The 24472-nt window shown below is 42.5% G+C and overlaps 1 protein-coding gene across 3 annotated transcripts in view; it reads right to left on the minus strand.

The window, feature by feature from the left end:
• Positions 1-24472, minus strand: part of LOC137426552 (ras-associating and dilute domain-containing protein) — a 147185-nt gene that overhangs the window by 89928 nt on the left and 32785 nt on the right. For all 3 annotated transcript variants that reach the window (XM_068115173.2, XM_068115174.2, XM_068115172.2), the window contains exons 6-8: positions 24401-24438; positions 21863-22029; positions 20585-20697 (exon numbers count right to left, since the gene is read on the minus strand). In XM_068115173.2, coding sequence (XP_067971274.2) covers positions 20585-20697; positions 21863-22029; positions 24401-24438 — 318 coding nt within the window. The remainder of the gene's footprint in view (positions 1-20584; positions 20698-21862; positions 22030-24400; positions 24439-24472) is intronic.

The raw sequence follows: 24472 nt of genomic DNA on the forward strand, positions 1-24472 counted from the left end.
CTGACTGCGTTTCCGTGGACCGCCTCAAACCGGCCCACCTCGACATGGACCACCCCCCGCCAGTGGCTCAGCCCCCGCGTCGGGGCCACCCCCCGGCACCGCCCAACCCCGCCGGCATGCCGCCCCCCGGCCCCGCACCCATCCCAGGGGCAGCCGGTGGCATCCCGGCATCCCAGACACCGCCAGCCGCCAGAGGGCGCTTCGGCCGGGTCATCCGTTTGCCCCGTAAACTGACCCTTCAGGTGCGCGGGAATTCTGGGGGGGCGCGTGTGGCGGACACGATGGCTCGCTGGCGCGATGACATCATTCCGCGCACCAGGAGGGTGTCGGCCACGCCCGAGGGGTAGGCGTGGCCTCGGGATATACACGGGGCACACAGCCCCGAGCACGGCAGTGCTATAGTTTGACCCTTTGAATAAAGACGCTTGTGTTTACATCGTTGTTGCTTCCCTTATTGGCAAGACAAGTCGCGCGCATAGCACCGCGCTACACCACGATAATAAATTTAATGAAAGTCAAGCATGGCAAAATAAAGGTTGAGGTAAAATAAATCCTACCGTGAGACGTCTCCACTCAGACACGGAAACAGACAAGGGGAAAGATGAAATAAAAATAAATGTTTTAAGCCGGCCGGCACTCAGCTTTGTGTTTCAAATGGCCTCTCGGAGCCTGGTGGTGGTTGGAACTCTGAGTCATCATGCGGGAAGCGCACAAGATGGTGCGGAGTCGCGCCCGTAGCAGCCACCGGCGTGAGGCAAGCAGACAGGATCCTCCTTCGCCTTGCTTGCAACATCCTCTGTCTCCAAATAGCACCACCATCAACAACACCCACTCCTCCAACGTTGCAAAGGTTCACAGAGCTCCACAAAGTTCTCCTCACGATCAGACATGAGACAGCCGCAGCCGACCGAGACAAAAGCCAGTCCGAGAGAGAGAGAGAGAGAGAGAGAGAGAGAAAGAGAGAGAGAGCCGTGCTTCTTGCCCCTCCGAGCTCTCGAACCTTCCCTACCTACTGATGTCACATTGTCCAATCATGCACTTCGGGGGCGGGGCCTCACAGCCCTTTTGACCGCCCACCGATTCTCCGCCTCTACTGGGCGGGGCCTTTTTCCTATTGTGTTCATGTGGGTGGGCTTACTTGTCGATCGGCTCTGCTCGGGTTCTGTCAGTATGCATGTCAGTTATTGTTGTTGTTGTTGGTGTAACGAGAGTTTTATGGTCGGCCTTGTTATAAAAACGTAGGGAAAAAACACAGGGGGCAATCACATACCAGGAAACTAATCTTAACCCCAATATAGATAACACAAGCTCCACCCCCCGTGTGAAGACACATAATCGATCTTAAGCCCACAGTTTCCATGCTTAAATACATAGAAATGTCTCCGACATGCCCACGGTCCATGCTAATTTATACAATCCTAACTTCACTATGGGATTTCATCACCTACCCCCACAAAAATATGTATGTACATTATATATCCAGCAATATGTGATCAAGGAGAAGAGACGTTAATGTAAACTATGACGAAAAAGAATATATATATTGTTGTGGATATGAGAATTGTGTTTTTTTTTTTATTGTGTAATGAATTGTAAAGACCACCCTCCTTCCTCCAGTTGTTGTGTATAAAGTTCAAAGGGCGTCCCTTAGTTAGGTCATATACCATCGCGTAGCCAAATCATAGATTTCCTCCTGGTTGGTAGTTATTTCCTTATTCTGTGTATTAGGTTAAGGCTCTGTTTTCCACTAGTTAACACTGCATTGCACCGAATTCAAACAAGGTAGATTCCCTGCACATCCCCCATTTTGTCAATTACCAACTGCATTTGCCTCCATTGAGCACGCGGTCGGCTCGGAGAAGAAAGGCGTGTCTCCACCTCGTCATAGAGGGGAGGAGTGAGCCAGCCCTTGCCGACCAACCAAGCACGAGGGGTTTGGCTTGAGAGGGCGGAGGAAGAGCGATCGGGGAGGTTCGAAAAGGTTCAAGGGTGGGGCTATATATAACCCGCGGGAGACGCAGCCACCAGAGATGAGTCCAGACGCGCGAGAGAGAGTCCAAGGAGCCCTGAGAGCAAGCACGGAGAGAGTCCTGAGAGCAAGAGTTGAGAGAGAGTCCTGAGAGCAAGCAGGAGCAGTACCATGCAGCTTTGACTCCACCAGGCAGCGTTTGCTCCACCAGGCAGCTCCGACCCGTTACCCCGCGGGAACCAGGATCGGTGGCATCGGTGGCCGTCGAGGTCCAGCCCGACGTCCCGTGCGGGGTCAAGCTCCAACCAGCTCCGTGCCTTCCTCTCCCTCCAGCCATCCACCTCCTGCCATTCCTGTCATCATCCCCCGTGTAAGTGTGCTTGTAGTCTGTCTTTTGTCTTGTCATGGGGTATAAGTTAAGCCTGTTTAGTTAAGCTAGAGTTTCACTGTGTCCTTCTGGTCCGTCCCTCTTTCTGCATTATTTTAATATCCTTCCTTCCCCTTGGTTTCTTTGGTCTTGTAAATAGTAGTAATAAATTATAGTCGTATTTCAAACCCTTTTTGTATTCTTCTTCTTCTTCACATCCGTCGTCTTTGTCTTTTCCCCATTGAATACCGGTGGCACGATTTGGCCAATGTTTAACGAATCGGGTCTAGTCTTGGTAAACGGCTCACGCCACAGTTCGCTTCGCTCAGCGCAACATCCATTACGCTGCGGCCGTGAGCGGGGGGTGTTCCTTCGCGTACCGGGAAGCGCTGGTATTTAGGTCATAGGACTTGTGGGCCTAAAACCCTACCCAGCGCCGACCGGGCGTGGCGTCATACCCCCGGGACCACGTCGGTCAGTAACAGACGAGGGGCTTAATCCCCCCTCGATAACGGGAACCGAGGCCGACGTCGGGTTCCGTAACAATATTGTCGTGTCCGTACCGATAAAGACCGGTCTCGGACGGATTGCCTATCGAGCTTAACACTCCGAGGCGTTCAGTCAAAATATAGTGGGGTTAATATGCGACGGGGGGTGGGGGGGAGGGCGAAGCTCTTACCTTCACGGGTCCCACCGGACGTCTTCAAACCTGTGATAATTAATGCCAACCGACACGGACTTAAAATGTACAAAAATACCGGCTTTATTGAAGAAATGCTGGTGAATAAGGAATGCACGATAAAATGAGATTCCTAAATGTGGCGCTCCCATACGGACCCGTATACACACAAAGGGGAAAATAAAGGTGAAATATAGTGTGTTTGTTTTTAGGTACTTAGCTCTGAGCGTCTCCTGAACCCCCTCGGGAATCATTAAAACCCCCGCGTCCTTGGCGGAAACAGCACAGGCCTCCGTGCACAGTTCGCTCGCGGGAAATGCAGGCCTCTGTCCGAAGGTCCGTGCGCGGGAAACCGCAGGCCTCGGGCCGCAGTTCGCTCCTCCTCATGATCGTCGAAACGTCCAACGTGTCTAGCGCAAGAGCACTAAAAACTGTAACTGCACAGCACCAATGTTCCAACACAAGATGGTGTCCCAACGCAAGAGGAGGGAAAATGTCGGAACACGACCGTTTGCCACCAAACCCCACAGCCAAGAGCTCATAACCTTCGACCATTTGTTGAGACTGTCCCACCGCAAGAGAGAAAATGTCGGGAAGAGCGTTCTTTTTTTACTCAAGGCTCTGACATCATCCGACGCTGCCTGTGCCTGCTCCTATCAGCCAGTCCCTCTCTTCGTTGCTTGACAAATCTCACCAATCACTGCTCTCTGGGACATGGCCTCTCGAACCTGCCTGCTTGATGTTATCACCCGTCAGTGGTATCATCGGTGGTGCTCAAAGTCCTGTTTCCGGTTAGCTTTTATTTAGTGTCTTTCAATGCGCTATTTCCTGGCTTTGTGTGTGTGCTCCATTGTCATAAGAAACAGAGGGGAAATATCAGAGGCAATTACATACAGGGGATTCATTAGCCATAATCCCTAACTAGTTAATATAATCGCACCACTCTCATGGGGACACTTATACACTTACACGACATACAGTCTAAACGGATTCCCTACTTTTGGTACATGGGGGTTCTGCTTCTTCATCGCGACAATACAGAGCATGGTAATCTATACAATTATACCTGGCTCTAAGGTAATCATTGCCTACCCCCCACAAGCATAACAATATATATATATATATATCTATATATCTATATATATATCTATCTATCTATCTATCTATCTATCTATATATATATATACAGTATATATATATATATATATATATACATATATATATACATATATATATATATATATATATATATATATATATATATATATATATATATATATATGTATATATATATATATATATATATATATATATATATATATATATATATATATATATATATATAGTTGTGGAAATGAGAATTGTGTTTTTTTTATTGTTGTAAAAATATCACCCTCCTTCCTCCAGTTGTGTATAAAGGTCAAAGGGCGTCCCTTAGTTAGGTCATATACAATCACGTTAGCCAATCATAGATTTCCTCCTTGTTGGTAGTTATTTCCTTATTCTGTGTATTAGGTTAAGGCTTTGTCTTCCATTAATTAATACTCCATTGCACCGAATTCAAATAGGTAGTATCCCCTTTCAATTTCCCCAGAACCTCCATTGGATTCCCCTTTCCTCAATTACCAACTGCATTTGCCTCCATTGAGCACGCGGTCGGCTCGGAGAAGAAAGGCGTGTCTCCACCTCGTCATAGAGGGGAGGAGTGAGCCAGCCCTTGCCGACCAACCCAGAACGAGGGGTTTGGCTTTGAGAGGGCGTGGGGAGAACCGTCGAGTAGGTTCGCGAAGGTTCAAGGGGGTGGCCTATATAACCCGGGGGAGACGCCCCCACCTCAGATGAGTCCAGACGCGCAAGAGAGAGTCCTGAGAGCAAGAGTTGAGAGAGAGTCCTGAGAGCAAGCAGGAGCAGTACCACGCAGCTTTGACTCCACCAGGCAGCGTTGGCTCCACCAGGCAGGTCCGACCCGTTACCCCGCGGGAACCAGGATCGGGGGCATCGGTGGCCGTCGAGGTCCAGCCCGACGTCCCGTGCGGGGTCAAGCTCCAGCCAGCTCCGTGCCTTCCTCTCCCTCCAGCCATCCACCTCCTGCCATTCCTGTCATCATCTCCCGTGTAAGTGTGCTTGTAGTCTGTCTTTGTCTTGTCCTTGGGGTATAAGTTAAGCCTGTTTAGATAAGCTAGCATTTTCACTGTGTCCGCTTCTTCTGCTTCTGTTTTTATTTTATTATTCTTCCTCCTCCTTGGTTGCTTTCAATTGTGTAAATAGTAAATAAATCATATTTGTATTTCCTACCCTTTGCCTTTCTTTCCTCTACATCCGTCGTTGTTGTCTTTTCCCTCATTGGACACCTGTGGCACGATTTTGGCCAACGTTTCAGGCTGAGGTTAGTCTTGGTAACAGTTCATGCTGCGGTTGCTAAACACCGCTCGGCAATCAAGTAACATCTGTCCGCGGTACGAACGGGGCTGTGCACCGGCCTTTCCGGAGGTCGTGGTGCAGCTCCAGGGACCACGTCGGTCAGTCACAAACGAGGGGACTAATCCCCTCTCAAAGGGGAACCATAGGCCGACGTTGGGTTCCGTAACAATATATATATATATATATATATATATATATATATATATATATATATATATATATATATATATGTATATATATGTATATATATATATATAGTTACGGTTTTTAGAACCTTCACTGGAAAATTTTAGTAAATGTTTCCCTTATAAATGTTCCCCTGTAAATATCCCCATCAATTGGCTTGTTAAAGATTGCACCCTAGTTAGTCCATGTACAACACGTAGCGAACCATAGGACCTCTCTGTAGTTATTTCATTATTATGTGTTTCAGTTAAGGATCTGTTCCCAATAGTTGAATCTGCGTTGCATTAATCAAATAAGATAGGCCCCAGTACTTCGTTTGCCAGCAGCGTTCGCCGCCGTTGCATTGGGCTGTTTACTGGCACCACGCCGCCATAAGCCATGCGGTCAAGCCGAGGAAGAAGGGGGCGGGGCCACCAGAACAAGGTGTGGCATGTCGACTCGTCATCGGAGGTGGAGTCAGCGAGCCCTTTGCCGGCCAACCAGCGTCGCGGTGAGCCAACCGGTAGGCGTGTCATCAGAGCCGGTGGCTTGATTCCAACACGAACAATAAAAACGGCTGCGAGGGACTGCTAAACAGGAGACGAGTGAGAAGGGACAAATGAGAAGAGAAGGAGCTGGAGTGCGCTACGAACTGGATCTTCCCCATCTTGTTCAAGAGAGAGAGCGTTGGCACGAGCCATTTATTACATACGGAGCATCCCAGTCCCACCGCTATATGCAACGTCCGCTCGCGGTCAACGATACACGCTCGCTACCTGCCAGGGTTTTCCCGCCACGACGCGAGTCGACTCCTGGAGCCGGACCTCAACGCCTATGGTCTGCCTGGGCCTTCTCATTCCTTCCAGCCATTCCTTCCTGCCGTTCCCTGTCGTGTGAATCTGTTTGTTTGTCCTGGGGAATAATATAAGACTGTTTAAGGCTGCCCTGTGTCTTCTTCTTCTTCACTGTACATTACCTTTCGTTTCTTCTTTGGTTTTGGTTTTGTATATAGTTAATAAATATCTGGTATTCCTTACTTTGGCTTCTTCTTTCCCCCGATCGCTTTAGTCCCTTCTTCCCATTGAATACCTGTGGCGTGATTTTGGCCAAACGCTTTATAGTCGGGTTTAGTCTCTTGCTAACGGCCCGAGTCGCAGCTCGCTTCGCTCGGCGCAATCCAATCACGCTGCGGCACGGTGGGAGTATTTCCTCGCTTACGGTCGGTGGTAGTACTTAGGTATTAAGACAAATTGGGCTTACAACCCTACTTACCATCGACCGGAAGTGACGTCATACCCCCAGGACCGGTCGGACGGCCAGCTTAACAGGACAAGGGGATTAACCCCCCCTTGCTAACGGGAGTGCCGTCCCCCGGATCCGTAACAATTGGTAGTCAGGAGTTGGGATTTAGAACCTGGGACTAAATTTTATTTAGACCAAATTTTGGACACCAATTGTGCTATTGGCCGTAACAATTGGTGTCAGGAGTGTGGGATTGGACCCGAACCAAATTTTTAACATCTGAAAAAATTTGGTCAAAATTTGGAGCAGCCGAAATTTTATTATAACACCACTAAATTAAAGTCGTGCCATGGATGATCAAGGCGATTGGATGCCGGTAGGGGAGAATGAGGAGGTAGAGTCGACCCAGGACCCCAGGGAGAAATTGGGAGAGAGGGAAGAGGAGAGCAATGAGGATGCGGTAGCGGGGGTTGCAGGTACACAGGATGGCGGCGCCTCGCACGTGGTCGCGGCAGCCGCGCCCACTGTACCAACGTTAAAAGACATACAATCATTTATGGCTGAAATGATGGCCCTTATGGCCAAGGCGAGTGAACAAATGAGAGGTGATATAGGAAACCAAATTGAAGGGGTTAGAAACGAAATAGGTGGCCAGATAACAGAGTGTGAAGGGGAGGTTAACCGCAGGTCGGGCGGGAAAGGCGCATCGGTACGCGACGAGGTAACGCGGCTTGAGAAGCGCGGGAAAAGCGAGTTGGACCAAAGCGCAGGTAACTGGACCGGGGTAGAGATCGCGACCCGGTGTATGGGGAAGCCGGCGACCGCTGAAGTAGAGAAAATTTTATTAGTGCCCGCGGTCGTCGAGAAAAAAAAAAGTAATTCAAATAACCGAACCAATAGTGGAAATTGGGATTGGAGAGACAGACTTGGTAGAGCAACAGCGGGAGGAAAAGATGGAAAATGTGCAAAGTCCGTGCTCACATCACGATGCTGTGCTTAATAACCCCAATAAAGATTTGCAGGTGCATGTGGAGCGAAGAAGAAGAACCCCGAAGGTGAGACAGAGGGATGGGTTTGGGACACAAGATTTAGAGGCAAACACAGAGTTGAGGCATTCAGCTTTTTCACGTGCGGAGTCAGCTGTGTAGCCATTTGAGGTGAGGGAGGGGATGGAGGGGAAACAAACACCAGAAACATATTTGACCAGACGCCACCAGGTTTTGGAAGAGGGAGACAGATAAGAGAGTTCGGTCTTGAGAATGGAGAGATATCGTTTCCTGGCTCTCCTGAGGGTGGACACACACTTGTTTCGGGCTTTGTGAAAGGAAATGAGATTTCCTTCCGTTGGATTTGCTTTCCAGGAGACGAAGGCAAGTTTTTTCTGGGCAACAGCCTCACCACAAGATTCCGTGTACCATGGATGGGAGGAAGGGTATGACAACTGAAGACGAGATGGGATAAATCTGTGCATGAGAGAGAGCAATTTACTTTGGAAGAATTCCCAGGATGAATTGATGTCAGAGGCGGTAGAGATGGGAGACCAGTCCGGATGATTGATGGCTGCTTGAAGAACGTGCCAGTTGGCTTGAGTGAAATGCCAGACTCGTCGACGCTGAGGAGGCTCTCTGAAAATGGTCAGAGAGATGTCCACTTTAACAAGCACATGATCAGATGAGCTAATTGGAGCAGAAGAAGAGCAGCAGACATTTTCAGGGAAGTTAGTCATAACCAAGTCCAGAAGAGAAGATGCTCCGTTGACTGAGATCCGGGTCGGGAAATTGACAGATTGTGTCAGTCCCAGTGAGTCGCAGAAGTCCTTTGCTGAGGAGCCATGGCTGGTGAGAGAGGTACCCACACCCAGCCAACTGGCATGGTGACAATTGAAATCACCACATATGAGGAAGAGAGAGTTGGGATGGGTCGATAGAAGTTGGTCCATATTATCAGACAGCGAGATGTAGATGGAGTCATCACTGTTTGGTGGACGGTACAACACACATATGAACAAGAGGTGGGAGCGAAGGGGCAGCCATAGCCAGAGGTATTCCTGGGGGTGAGGTGGAGAGAGGGCAGTGCAGGGCAAGTGAGGAAGAGGGTTTTTTAAATAAAGATAGCAACCCCACCTCCAGGACGAGGCTCAGGTCTATCATACCGGAGGAGGGAGTAACCTGGGAGAGATACCAAGGAATCAGAGACATCATGAAGGAGGAAAGTTTCTGTTAAGCAGATCACGTCTGGTTTGTCAGTAGCAACCTGTATGGAGAGATCAATCAAGTTTGAGCGAAGGCCCCGGATGTTTGAGGTTCATACCGTTAATGAAGAGGAAGGGGGAGCATCGGATACAGAACAGGGGGGGGGGAGGCATAGGGTAAGATGTGGAAGAGGAGGAAGAGGTAGGGAGAGCTGTTGAAGGTATGTCAGACATTTCAGAATAGCTTGGAGAAACGGAAGGATGGGGTGGACAAAAGGTTTGATGGTGATTGGGTGAGGCACAGTGAGGTGTTATTTCGGGAGGGGGAAGAGCGAAGCAGAAGGTTGGGGGAGATGAAGGTGAAAGTTGGAAGGGGGAAGAAGCGGGGAGGACGCTTTGAGGAGGAGGGGTGAGAGGGCAGTCTAGGAGGGGAGGGGCGAGGGAGAGTCTCGGAGGGGAGGGGTGTGGGGGGAGTTTAGGAGGGAAGGGGCAAGGGGGGAGATTTGAAAGGGATGGGTGATGGGAAGGATTTGGAGGGGAGGGGCAAGGGGGAAGATTTGAAAGGGATGGGTGATGGGGAAGATTTGGAGGGGAGGGGGAAGGTTTGAAAGAGATGGGTGATGGGGAAGATTTGGAGGGGAGGGGAAAGTGGGTAGATTTGGAGGGGAGGGGTGATGGGGAAGTTTTGGAGGGGAGGGGTGATGGGGAAGATTTGGAGGGGAGGGGTGAGATTGGATTTTAGAAAGTGTACGATTAATGGAAAACGAACATTTATTGCAAAATGAGTTTCTTGTGACCTTCGAGTCAAAAATACGTTTGAGGACGCTGGAGGAGGGGTGGAGTCTGGGAGAGTTTCGGGAATGTAGAAAAGTGGAACTGTAAGAGTTGGAATTTTTTTTTGGAATGAATAGATTTGGTGAGCAAGTCGAAAGCATCCTTTTATAGAAGAAGAAGAAAAAGGTGTTATAATATATGACAGAATACAGTACTTCAGGTGAAAGTTTAAACATTTTTAAATTGAGCAGTGAAAACTATCTGGGGGAAATGGAAAATGAAAATGGGGGTGAAACACGTGATTGAAGAACGAACGAACAAATAAGAACAACGAATAAACGAATAAGAACAACGAATAAGAACAGAGAAGGATTTTTTTTTTTTTTTTTTTGGAGTTGAGATCTTAAACAAGGAAGTATGGGATGAAAGACTGGGACAAAAACAGAGAACGAAAGTAATTGCAGCACAATCGACGGACCGCTGAGAGAAAAACAAAGCCTCAAGGTCGGACACGGTAGCCCACTAGGCCTCAAAATACGTGACACGAATTAACCGACGATTTTGTATACATGTATGAAAAATTAACACCGAGAATCTTACTAAGGACACACTGTAGGTACACACACCGAAAGATAAATACAGTTTCGACAAAAACACAATTGTGAAAAATTACTTAACTTCGAAAGCGTGAGCGCATGGACAGCTTCGAAAAGACGTGACCTCGCCGACCAGCGACTGTATTTATAATACAGTCGCTGGTCGGCGAGGAGAACCCTTGAACCATTTCACCACTGAGTCTGTTTAAATAATAATTTGGAGCAAAATGAAGAACAAAATTTATATAAAGAGCAAGTAGGCTTCCAATTCTGAGGAAGTGAACACGGTTGAGGCAGGAGTTTCTTGTGGAATACACTAAATACACCATGTAGGGGGGCCTGGGATCCTACAGCGCACACAGCGGGACGTGTGAGATGTCAAAACATCTCAAAGTTGGACATGTTTTCAGATTATCTCATGGAAATTTGACAATATTCCACATTGAAACTGGAGAGATTACAAGTTGTGCATCCTTGGCATAAAAATCTCTGCGTAATCATAATCTTTCATCGCCATGATACATTCGTGCCATTGCTTCAACAGTGCTGGCAATTTCCTTCAAAATATTCATTCATATCAACAAAGATGGCTTTTGATAGTTGACATAGGCAGGTCATGTGAAGGTCAATGGAGGCGAGTGCCATCGGTACCAAGCGGGGATTTAGATGAGGATTCCTGAAGATGTGTTCTTAATATTCCCAAGTGTAAGGCTTCAGGAAAAGCCTAGGTTCTTTTGATGTATTCATATCTTAGCAATTCCTTAGGTTGTGTGGTATTCCAGTTATAATTTTGAGGATGTTTACCCTGTTTGTTGGATTCACAATATTCTCAAAATCACTTGTGTGCCAAAATAGAACCTCCTTATGAAGGGTAAAGTAGGTTCTATGTGTTAAAATACATTATAAACAAGAAAGAGGAATCGGAGATTGCAGACCCTCACGAGCAAGATTTTAGTGGTTTTTTAAAGCTTTTGTGTTAAAACCAATATGGCGGCCGAACCACGTGACTGATGACGTCATCATTATTTTTTTCTCTACCAATTTATCCCTAGATTATGCTCAATAAATTTCATCTTGATCGGATGAAGTGTTGTCCTTGTCAAATTATGATGTCATAATGGAGGCACCTATGACATCATCATTAACAGATGTTATTCCACATGGAGAGTTCTTTACAATGAGCCATGTCTTATTTTTTTCTATGCAGCGCTTTCGGAAATATAGAGGTGCAATTTTTTTCGGTTTTTCTAAGATGGCGGCCGAACCACGTGATCTATGACATCATAATTATCATTAAAAAAATTCCACAGGTGGAATTGCACCTATGGTGAAAATTTCCTGTCAATCAGACCGACGGTTGCAGAGAAAATCATATTTATTCTGTGCGGACAAACAAACAAACAGACAGACAGACAAACAGACAGACAGACAGACAGACTAGAAATCGGTCAGAGACCGAGGACTTGCCGGGATGTACTTTTTTTTTCAGGGGTGTTGGTTAGAAGGGAATCGGATAATGTTTGACAGTTATTAGTAAAAAAACAATTTTTGACCTTGAGTTTGACCTTTCAAGTTCACTCAAGGTCAAAGGTCATGGTGCCAAATGAAATGTCGTATGTGACTTTCTATATGTCAGTATGCCAAAAATTGGGCAAAGTCTATTCCAGGGCAAGACAAATACGTGTGCAAAGTTTGGCGATTCTACGTGCAACGGTGTAGACGTAGTGCTGCAAACAGACAGACAGACAGACAGACAAACCAACTGCTCAACATACTTGCCGGAATCTTTTCCGGCAAGTAACAAACAAACGTACTCAAATAAAATACCCTCTCCTCTGGGGAGGGTAACTAGAACGGCACTCAGTAGAGAGCATACCTCCACCTGCTTGGCTCTATATCCCAATGGTGAAGAATCACTTAAAAAATTATTGTAGCCCAATCCGGATCTTCATCAAAATCTAATCATTTCGTCCTTGTCTCATCCGCTACATCTCTGCCAAATTTCGTCCAAATCCGTCCACAACTTTTTGAGATATTTTGTTCACAAACAAACAAACAAACAAACAAGAAGACGTCATGCGGAGCACGATACTTGCAAAATCCGCTCCCCACCCCCAAGAAAAAAAAATCCATTGATACAGCAAATTGTCCATTTCATCAAGATTAAAATTGACAATCTTGATCAAAGCTTGCGTCAACAGGAAGAAAAGTGACGATTTTTCAAATGAAAAATGATGATTTTGTAAGGTTGACCTTGAGTTGACCTTTGACCTTTTGACCTCAAAAATAGTTAGTTTCCCTATGTAGTGACTCAGTGTGCAATGCTGTTCAATTTTCACGTCAATCGGATGAAAATTGAGGCTTTTAAAAACTTTGCCTATGTTGACCTTTTGGCCTATGTTGACCTCAACAAGTACAAAACGTTTTCATTAAAAGAAAAGCCGTGTCGATGTTACACAATGCCTAGATGCAGCTGTGCCTATAACGTCGATGTTATAGGCACAGGACATTCCTATTGATTCGATTACTTGATGTTATTTTTGTGCAAAGTGAAAATATATCTCGGCAATTTCCCGTGTGTGGCGACGAATTTTTAATATATCTCGGCATTTTCCCGTCTGTTATTTCAGGCGGTGTATGACTGACCATGCCGCGATTTAAAAAATATATATCTCGGCAATTTCCCGTGTGTGGCGACACGTGAACGAAGCTATGCTCCTCTCTCCACATTATTGTGACGACGTATAAATTAAATATTTCATCGTGACGATTGTCATCAAATGGACGAATTTTTAATATATCTCGGCATTTTCCCGTCTGTTATTTCAGGCGGTGTATGACTGACCATGCCGCGATTTAAACAAAATATATATATCTCGGCATTTTCCCGTCTCTTATTTCGGGCGGTGCATGACTGACCATGCCGCGATTTAAAAAAAAAAAATCTCAATGGACTTGAAGTTACAGGCCTTTGAGAATTCATTTCGTTCTATAAAGGGCAACTTTCATCGGATTTTCTTCCCGTTTTTTTTCAACCGAGTCTAAAACTATGTCAGCGACTGTGAAAAATGAAATGATATATCGAATTTGATTTGAAATAAAACTGTGTGAGAGAGGAAGACACCACAGGCCTACAAAACAGGCCTCAAAGCTATGCGAGTTAATAAAATGGTGGATATTTGTTTATATGAAGGCTCTCCCAGAATGGGTGGAGCTATGGTTCCCAGAATGGGTGGAGCTTTGAGGTTTTGTCTTCTCTGCAAGAACAAGAAGAAGAAGAACAACAACAACAGTAGAGGGCACTCTATGAGCAGCGTCTGCGACGCGGCTAAAAATAGTGGGTGGTTGAATTCAGTGACCAGATATGTAAATCCTCTTAGAATTTCAAGTCAATCAAATGAAAATTGGTGATTTTAGAAATTCGGCCTATGTTGACCTTTTGGCCTATGTTCACCGAAAATATAATTTGTGGTTGAATTCAGTGACCATATATGCAAGTCATCTTCAAATTTCAACTCAATTGGATGAAAATTGAGGATTTTAGAAATTTGGCCTATGTTGACCTTTTGGCCTATGTTGACCTCAAATATACTTGGTGGTTGAATTCAGTGACCAGATAGCCAAGTCCTCTTGAAATTTCAAGTCAATCGGATGAAAATTGAGGATTTTAGAAATTTGGCCTATGTTGACCTTTTGGCCTATGTTGACCTCAAATATACTTGGTGGTTGAATTCAGTGACCAGATATGCAAGTCCTCTTCAAATTTCAAGTCAATCCGAAGAAAATTGAGGATTTTAGAAATTTGGCAAAGTTGGTGACCTTTGGCCTATGTTGACCTTTTGACCCCAAAAACAATAGGCTTCTCAATTGGGACGACCTATACAACTTGGTGAAGTTTCGTGACGATCGGCTTAGAATTGTGACCTGTCGGCCGGTGACAAACAAACAGACAAGCAAACAGATGAAAAATCGGTCAGAGACCGAGGACTTGCCGGAATTTAATTTTTTATCGGCCATTTAGGACAAATATGGCGGCCGAACCACGTGACCGATGACGTCACATTAACATATTTTATTCCCCATGGAGAGTTCTTTACAATGAGCCATGTCTCAATTTTTTCTGTTCAGCACTTTTGGAGATATGGAGGTGCTAAGGTTTTCGGTTTTTCAAAGATGGCGGCCGAACCACGTGACCGATGACATTATTAACATATTTTATTCCCCATGGAGAGTTCTTTACAATGAGCCATGTCTCAATTTTTTCTGTTCAGCGCTTTCAGAGATATAGAGGTGCAAAATTTTTCGGTTTTTCCAAGATGGCGGCCGAACCACGCGACCTATGGCGTCATCATTAACATATTTTATTCTCCATGGAGAGTTCTTTACAATGAGCCATGTCTCAATTTTTTCTATTGAGCACTTTCGGAGATGTGGAGGTGCAACGTTTTTCGGTTTTTCCAAGATGGCGGCCGAACCACGTGACTGATGATGTCATCATTAACATATTGTACACCGCTCCTTTCCTATGCCATCTCCAGGCATTGCAAATCGTCATTGCTGGGCACCGAAGGGGGCTCGGCAGTGACGCACGCTGAAAGAGAGTACTCAGTTTTCACTCTGGTTGTTTGTTGTACACCGCTCCTTTCCTATGCCATCTCCAGGCATTGCAAATCGTCATTGCCGGGCACCAAAGGGGGCTCGGCAGTGACGCACGCTGAAAGAGAGTACTCAGTTTTCACTCTGGTTTCTTGCTTTCTTGTTTGTTTGTTTTCTTTCTTGGTTGTCCGGACGATATCTCAGCCATCCTTTGAGCTAGGAAGCTGAAATTTCGGCGCAAGAGTGAGCAAGTCCTTTCTCAAAAACAGTATTTTTTTTTTTGGATTAATCAATAAATTGAGGAGTTATTTAATTATTAGCGATTAATTAAGTACTTATTTAATTAATCAAATTTCCTTTCTCTTCTGACCATTAACTCAGGCACCTTTTGAGTTAGGAAGCTGTTATTTGGACATGCCAATGACCAGGTGATTTGGCTGCAAAGGCTATTTTTGATTTATTAATTAATCAATTAATCGATTAATTATTGAATTATTCGATTAATGACAAAAAAAAATTTTTTTTTTAAGTTACAGATTCTGATGAAATAGTGGTAGTTTATGTGTTCTCTGACCAAATTGATTAATAATTTGATTTTTTTATGATTATTATTTATTTATTTTCATTATTAATCATTTATTTATTTTCTTTCTCATTTGGCCAATATCTCAGGCACCTTTTGAGCTGGGAAGCTAATATTTGGATATGAGTGACCAAGTGATGTGGCTATCAAGGATATTTTTGATTTATTGATTAATCATTTCATCTATTAATTATTTATTGATTAATCGAATAATTATTTATTGAGTAATCAATTAATTATTTAATTTTTTATAAATGACTTATTTAATTAAATTTCTAAAAGATACATCTTCGGATGAAGCACTAGTGGTTTAGTTATGCGATTAGCCAATTGATTATGAAAATATTTTGTGATAATCTTTTATTGATTTTAATTATACAATTAATCAATCAATTAGTGTACACCTCTCCCTCCCAATGCAGCCTCAATGAGCTGCACTGCGGTATTGCCGGGCACCGGAGGCGCCCCGGCAATGCCGCGCTGCAGCATATTTAATTATTTGGCATGGAGCGGTGTACTTTGAATGTATGTGTACTTGTTTTCTTTCTTGTTTTCTTGTTTTCTTTCTTGTTTTCTTGTTTCTTGGTTGTCCGGACGATATCTCAGCCATCCTTTGAGCTAGGAAGCTGAAATTTCGGCAGAATAGTGAGCAAGTCCTTTGTCAAAAACGGTAATTTTTTTTTTTTTTTTTTTTGATTAATCAATAAATTGAGGAGTTATTTAATTATTAGCGATTAATTCAGTACTTATTTAATTAATCAAATTTCCTTTCTCTTCTGACCATTAACTCAGGCACCTTTTGAGTTAGGAAGCTGATATTTGGACATGCCAATGAGCAGGTGATTTGGCTGCAAAGGCTATTTTTGATTTATTAATTAATCAATTAATCGATTAATTATTTAATTATTCGATTAATGACAAAAAAAATTTTTTTTTTTAAAGTTACAGATTCTGATGAAATAGTGGTAGTTTATGTGCTCTCTGACCAAATTGATTAATAATTCAATTTTTTTATGATTATTATTTATTTATTTTCATTATTAATCATTTATTTATTTTCTTTCTCATTTGGCCAATATCTCAGGCACCTTTTGAGCTGGGAAGCTAATATTTGGACATGAGTGACCAAGTGATGTGGCTATCAAGGATATTTTTGATTTATTGATTAATCATTTCATCTATTAATTATTTATTGATTAATCGATTAATTATTTATTGAGTAATCAATTAATTATTTAATTTTTTATAATGACTTATTTAATTAAATTTCTAAAAGATACATCTTCGGATGAAGCACTAGTGGTTTAGTTATGCGATTAGCCAATTGATTATGAAAATATTTTGTGATAATCTTTTATTGATTTTAATTATACAATTAATCAATCAATTAGTGCACACCTCTCCCTCCCAATGCAGCCTCTATGAGCTGCACTGCGGTATTGCCGGGCGCCGGAGGCGCCCCGGCAATGCCGTGCTGTAGGATATTTAATTATTTGGCATGGGGGCGGTGTACTTTGAATGTATGTGTACTTGTTGTACACCGCTCCTTTCCTATGCCATCTCCAGGCATTGCAAATTGTCATTGCCGGGCACCAAAGGGGGCTCGGCAGTGACGCACGCTGAAAGAGAGTACTCAGTTTTCACTCTGGTTGTTTGTTGTACACCGCTCCTTTCCTATGCCATCTCCAGTCATTGCAAATCGTCATTGCCGGGCACCAAAGGGGGCTCGGCAGTGACGCACGCTGAAAGAGAGTACTCAGTTTTCACTCTGGTTTCTTGTTTGTTTGTTTGTTTTCTTTCTTGGTTGTCCGGACGATATCTCAGCCATCCTTTGAGCTAGGAAGCTGAAATTTCGGCACAGTAGTGAGCAAGTCCTTTGTCAAATACGGTATTTTTTGTTTTTTGAATAATCAATTAATTGAGGAGTTATTTAATTATTAGCGTTTAATTAAGTACTTATTTAATTAATTAAATTTCATTTCTCTTCTGACCATTATTAACTCAGGCACCTTTTCAGTTAGGAAGCTGATATTTGGACATGCCAATGACCAGGTGATTTGGCTGCAAAGGATATTTTTGATTTATTAATTAATCAATTAATCGATTAATTATTTAATTATTCGATTAATGATAAAAAAATTTTTTTTTTTAAAGTTACAGATTCTGATGAAATAGTGGTAGTTTATGTGTTCTCTGACCAAATTGATTAATAATTTAATTTTTTTATGATTATTTGTTTTCTTTCTTGGTTGTCCGGACGATATCTCAGCCATCCTTTGAGCTAGGAAGCTGAAATTTCGGCACAATAGTGAGCAAGTCCTTTGTCAAAAACGGTATTTTTTTTTTTTGATTAATCAATAAATTGAGGAGTTATTTAATTATTAGCGATTAATTAAGTACTTATTTAATTAATCAAATTTCCTTTCTCTTCTGACCATTAACTCAGGCACCTTTTGAGTTAGGAATCTGATATTTGGACATGCCAATGACCAGGTGATTTGGCTGCAAAGGATATTTTTGATTTATTAATTAATCAATTAATCGATTAATTATTTAATTATTCGATTAATGACAAAAAAAATTTTTTTTATAAAGTTACAGATTCTGATGAAATAGTGGTAGTTTATATGTTCTCTGACCAAATTGATTAATAATTTAATTTTTTTATGATTATTATTTATTTCTTTTCATTATTAATCATTTATTTATTTTCTTTCTCATTTGGCCAATATCTCAGGCACCTTTTGAGCTGGGAAGCTAATATTTGGACATGAGTGACCAAGTGATGTGGCTATCAAGGATATTTTTGATTTATTGATTAATCATTTCATCTATTAATTATTTATTGATTAATCGATTAATTATTTATTGAGTAATCAAATAATTATTTAATTTTTTATAAATGACTTATTTAATTAAATTTCTAAAAGATACATCTTCGGATGAAGCACTAGTGGTTTAGTTATGGTATTAGCCAATTGATTATGAAAATATTTTGTGATAATCTTTTATTGATTTTAATTATACAATTAATCAATCAATTAGTGTACACCTCTCCCTCCCAATGCAGCCTCAATGAGCTGCACTGCGGTATTGCCGGGTGCCAGAGGCGCCCCGGCAATGCCGCGCTGCAGCATATTTAATTATTTGGCATGGGGCGGTGTACTTTGAATGTATGTGTACTTGTTTTCTTTCTTGTTTTCTTTCTTGTTTGTTTGTCCGGACGATATCTCAGCCATCCTTTGAGCTAGGAAACTGAAATTTCGGCACAATAGTGAGCAAGTCCTTTGTCAAAAACGGTATTTTTTGTTTTTTGATTAATCAATAAATTGAGGAGTTATTTAATTATTAGCGATTAATTAAGTACTTATTTAATTAATCAAATTTCCTTTCTCTTCTGACCATTAACTCAGGCACCTTTTGAGTTAGGAAGCTGATATTTGGACATGCCAATGACCAGGTGATTTGGCTGCAAAGGATATTTTTGATTTATTAATTAATCAATTAATCGATTACTTATTTAATTATTCGATTAATGACAAAAAAAAATTTTTTTTTTAAGTTACAGATTCTGATGAAATAGTGGTAGTTTATGTATTCTCTGACCAAATTGTTTAATAATTTAATTTTTTTATGATTATTATTTATTTATTTTCATTATTAATCATTTATTTATTTTCTTTCTCATTTGGCCAATATCTCAGGCACCTTTTGAGCTGGGAAGCTAATATTTGGACATGAGTGACCAAGTGATGTGGCTATCAAGGATATTTTTGATTTATTGATTAATCATTTCATCTATTAATTATTTATTGATTAATCGATTAATTATTTATTGAGTAATCAATTAATTATTTAATTTTTTATAAATGACTTATTTAATTAAATTTCTGAAAGATACATCTTCGGATGAAGCACTAGTGGTTTAGTTATGCGATTAGCCAATTGATTATGAAAATATTTTGTGATAGTCTTTTATTGATTTTAATTATACAATTAATCAATCAATTAGTGTACACCTCTCCCTCCCAATGCAGCCTCAATGAGCTGCACTGCGGTATTGCCGGGCGCCGGAGGCGCCCCGGCAATGCCGCGCTGCAGCATATTTAATTATTTGGCATGGGGCGGTGTACTTTGAATGTATGTGTACTTGTTTTATTCCCCATCGAGAGTTCTTTACGAGCCATGTCTCAATTTTTTCGATTCAGCACTTTTGGAGATACAGAGGTGCTAAGTTTTTCGGTTTTTCCAAGATGGCGGCCGAACCACGTGACCGATGACGTCATCATTTACATATTTTATTCCCCATGGAGAGTTCTTTACAATGAGCCATGTCTCAATTTTTTCTGTTCAGTCCTTTCGGAGATATAGAGGTGCAAAGTTTTTCGGTTTTTCCAAGATGGCGGCCGAACCACGTGACCGATGACGTCATCAATTGGGCACAGTCTATTCCAGGGCAAGAACAATATGTTTGCAAAGTTTGGCGATTCTACGTGCAACGGTATAGACGCAGTGCTGCAAAAAGTCAGACAGACAAACAGACAGACAAACAGACAAACAAACGAACAGATGAACATACTTAAAAAAAATAAAAATCAATATGCAGATCAACATACAGAACAGATCAACATACTTGCCGGAATCTTTTCCGGCAAGTAACAAAGAGACAGACAGAACCACAAACGCAAACGACTAATATACTTGAAAAATCTTCGATTTTGCAAGTAACAAACAGGCAGGGGTGAAAATATAAGCTCCATCCACCTTTGGTGATGGAGGTAAAAAGCAAAAGAGTGAACAGCATGTAAATCACCAATGTACTCTTCACATCCTCATCCCACACACAAATCTATCGTGAGATCCGATGAGATTCTCTCCAGGTTTCTCCCGGAATTATTGAGGAATCATACAAGAGGCACAGAGAAAAAGGAAAACTTTTTCAAAATGAAGCACTGTACTGGACGGCAGTGTTTCTCCCACCAACGGCACCCGCATGCTCACCTTGGTCAGGTAGTAGACAGTTTGCTGGAATGTGTACATGACGACCTCCTCCACCACCGTTATCGCCTCCTCGCAGGCGGACAACGCCGACGTGAGCACCGACTCCTGGGGTCCTGAATGAACAATGCACAAGATCATTTGGAATGCTACAACTCGCTGGATTATGCTTACAGACGGTTAAGCCGGTTGTCCCATTTACTAGCACCAATAATTATCCCACGGTGTCTTATATGAATAGCGGGTGAGTTATTACCGGCACTGTGAACGAATTACTATTTCCTGACCAAATCACCTTCCTTGCCCTGGCCAACTGGTTCATACAAGACTTGGACAAAAACATACCTTTGCTGACCCTACAAGCTGGTGGAAATAATTGTGGTGTTAAAGTAGTAGTAGTAGTAGTAGTAGTAGTAGTAGTAGTAGTCATGTTTTCGCACTCGATGGAAACTATGCAAAATAATCCACAGCAGATATAACTCACCATAAAGAAAAGGTGACCCTTTGCAACCGACCAATAGCGTAAGAGCATTTAAATTACACGATAAAACTGAAACTATTAATGACAATGCCTATTTGAGAAGGCAGATATCTTCACAGATGGGAGTATTAGGGGAGGGGGTCATGTTGTGAGTCACGTGACTAGTTTTTCCACAACAATGGAGCAGTGGAGGCTAGCAGGACGCAGGCCCGCCACATTCAGGCGTGACCTGCTGTGAACACAATGGCAGGAAGTGAGCCACCATCCTCGTGGTAACGAGGCCCAGGGATACGCAAAGGGGTAGAGAACTTTTGCCTTGTGTCGGATAAGAAACAGACCGGGATATCGAGTGAAGACGGTATGCTATTTCCCTCGATATCCTCTAAATATCTTCATTTCCGCCTCACCTTACTGTAGGTTAGCATAATTGGAGCACAAATGGCAAACTTAAGCACAACTTGGGAGATAAAAAATACACTCATGGTGAAGTACTTATCACAAATACTATCCACACGGACAACAATGGAGATAACAATGGAGATAACAATGGAGACAACAATGGAGATAACAATTGAGATAACAATGGAGACAACAATGGAGACAACAATGGAGACAACAATGGATACAACAATGGAGACAACAATGGAGACAACAATGGAGACAACAATGGAGACAACAATGGAGACAACAATGGAGACAACAATGGATGCAACAATGGATGCAACAATGGATACAACAATGGAGACAACAATGGAGATAACAATGCTTCCCCACACGAACGACGACATTCTGGCCCTCACCATCCCCTTGGCTCTCGTCGACCTCTCGCACGTACTCGGGAATCCTCTGCTGCAGGAAGTGCAACACCTCGATGGAGTTGGCCATCCAAAAGACAACAGGTCGCAGGTCAGTGACCAGCCCCTCGAGATCGTGCACAGTTGTGGAGCTCCCATCATCCTGCTCACGTCTACAAGGTCAGGGTTACACGATGATAGAAAAGGCCCATTTTGATAATAACAACCAAAGGCAAATGTATAAAAATGTCAAAATACGCATTGATCCGGAATTAGAGCTATGAGCGTACAACTGTTTGGGAGGGTAGACCTTGAAAGAACCAGCCTACATGAAGGAAAACTGCTGAGGTGCTTGTTGGACCATTCATTCCCAGATCCAAGGCACTGGAGGTTTCCTGTGTCCCCTCTCCAGATGGCGAATTGAACTTGCAATCCTCATGCCAATGACAACTTTAGGCACAGCAGGAGGGTAGAATCAGCAATTTGGTTTTTTTTCTCTGGCCAGGCACCAGATGTTTCACAATAAAATGAAATAAAAAACAACAAGCAGGTGGCCTTCACTCGGGGGAGATCTTCGATGAACCGTCTGCTATTTCCGGAGGATTCAAACGAATGCAAATGACCTTCTAGTTGCAATCCATGCAATGATATAGATCATAGATGAAATGAGTACAATCTGTTTCACATCAATCAGATGCACACACCCCTTCCATCACCCCAACTCAAAATGAACATGAACATTTTATATTTAATGGATTATGAATGAAGATGTAATGTAAGAGAGCCTCACCAATGACGTCATCCTGCAAAATATATTTATTTACACACACACGGATACTTTGAGACCTGGGAGGGCTCCGTTACACCTTCTGAAACCCGCATATGGAGATAACAATGAACGACACACACTACATTGATATCACAGAACTGAGAACGAAAGATCGAAATACCAGTGGTGAAAATACATCGCGGAATCTTTCAGCGCAATAGCTTTCACCCCTCGCCCCCTTTCGAAAATGATAAAAGGGCAATATACAGTATATATAAAGAGCAATATACAACAATATATATACAGTAGATATAAATAAAAGAGTTGGACAGATTGTGAGTATACAAAGAAGGCTCACTGGAATGGCTAGGAAGAGGTCAGTTTAACTGCCTGGCATAGAGAACGAATTATTATTAATGCTATACCTGGTGTTGGCCTAATGGTTAGGGCGGCGAGTTTGGGATCCTAAGGTACTGAGTTACATTCCCGTTGCATTAACGCCAGGTGGGGTTGGCTCAGCCTGTCATCCTTCCGAGGTCAGCAAAATGAGTACCAGATAACTGGTTATAGAGAGGCATTGCATCAGCGGCAGACGCGCCCACAGAAAAACGATGCAACCAGCAGCCGGGTGACTGCACTAGAACCACCCATATTATTAATGCCCAAGACCAGGGACACTAACCCATGGCTTTAAAAAGATGGCAGGACTAAGTCAATCGACAAGTGTAGGTTCTGCACGGTAAAAACAGAAAGTATGAGCCAGTTCCTATCGGGATGTAAAAAACACATGTCAGAGCAGCTGTACACCCAAAGGCACAACAAAGTATGTCGAGTAATCCACTGGCACATTTGCAAAAGCTTGTTTATCCCAGTTCCAGAAACCTCATGGAAACATGAACCAAAAGCAATAATTGAGAACTTATGACCTTTCGATTATGACCTGATGAGAACTTATGACCTGATGATCCCATCAAGCGTGACCATAAAAAATAAAGCATTGCGTCCGGATATAGTACTTAGGTATAAAACAACTGGCATTGCTAAGGTAATTGGAGCAATCGGAATGATGAAGGAGAACCTTGCATAGATCTTAAAAACCATCCCTGGGAATATTAATACAAACTACAGTTGGAAGCTCTCTTGGGCTTGGTGATGATCCTGAAACTTGGTCCATGAATCCCCACTCTATCGTGTGCTGTTCTAGTTTTATTACAGTTGATCCTATAGTTTTATTACAATGGATTGTGTACCTATATGGTATTATTATAATAGATTGTGCACCTATATGGTATTATTATAATGGATTGTGTACCTATATGGTATTATTATAATGAATTGTGTACCTATATGGTATTATTATAATGGATTGTGTACATATGGTTTGATTATAATGGATTGTGTACTTATATGGTTTGATTATAATGGGTTGTGTACTTATATGGTTTGATTATAATGGATTGTGTACCTATATGGTATTATTATAATGGATTGTGTACCTATATGGTATTATTATAATGAGTTGTGTACCTATATGGTCTTATTATAATGGATTGTGTACATATATGGTTTCATTATAATGGATTGTGTACTTATATGGTTTGATTATAATGGATTGCGTACTTATATGGTTTGATTATAATGGGTTGTGTACTTATATGGTTTGATTATAATGGATTGTGTACTTATATGGTTTGATTATAATGGATTGTGTACCACTTTGACCCAAAACAGCACCTAATAAGTAATTCCGCAACTAAAATGTCCCTTTGACTTACTGGTCTGGCTGTTTCTCTGCCAACTCCTTTGTCTTTTCCTGTAAAAACAATGAAGAAAAAGAAAGATGAACA

The sequence above is a fragment of the Myxine glutinosa genome, chromosome 5 (assembly GCF_964187855.1).
Source record: "Myxine glutinosa chromosome 5, kmMyxGlut1.1, whole genome shotgun sequence".
Lineage (NCBI taxonomy): Eukaryota > Metazoa > Chordata > Myxini > Myxiniformes > Myxinidae > Myxine > Myxine glutinosa.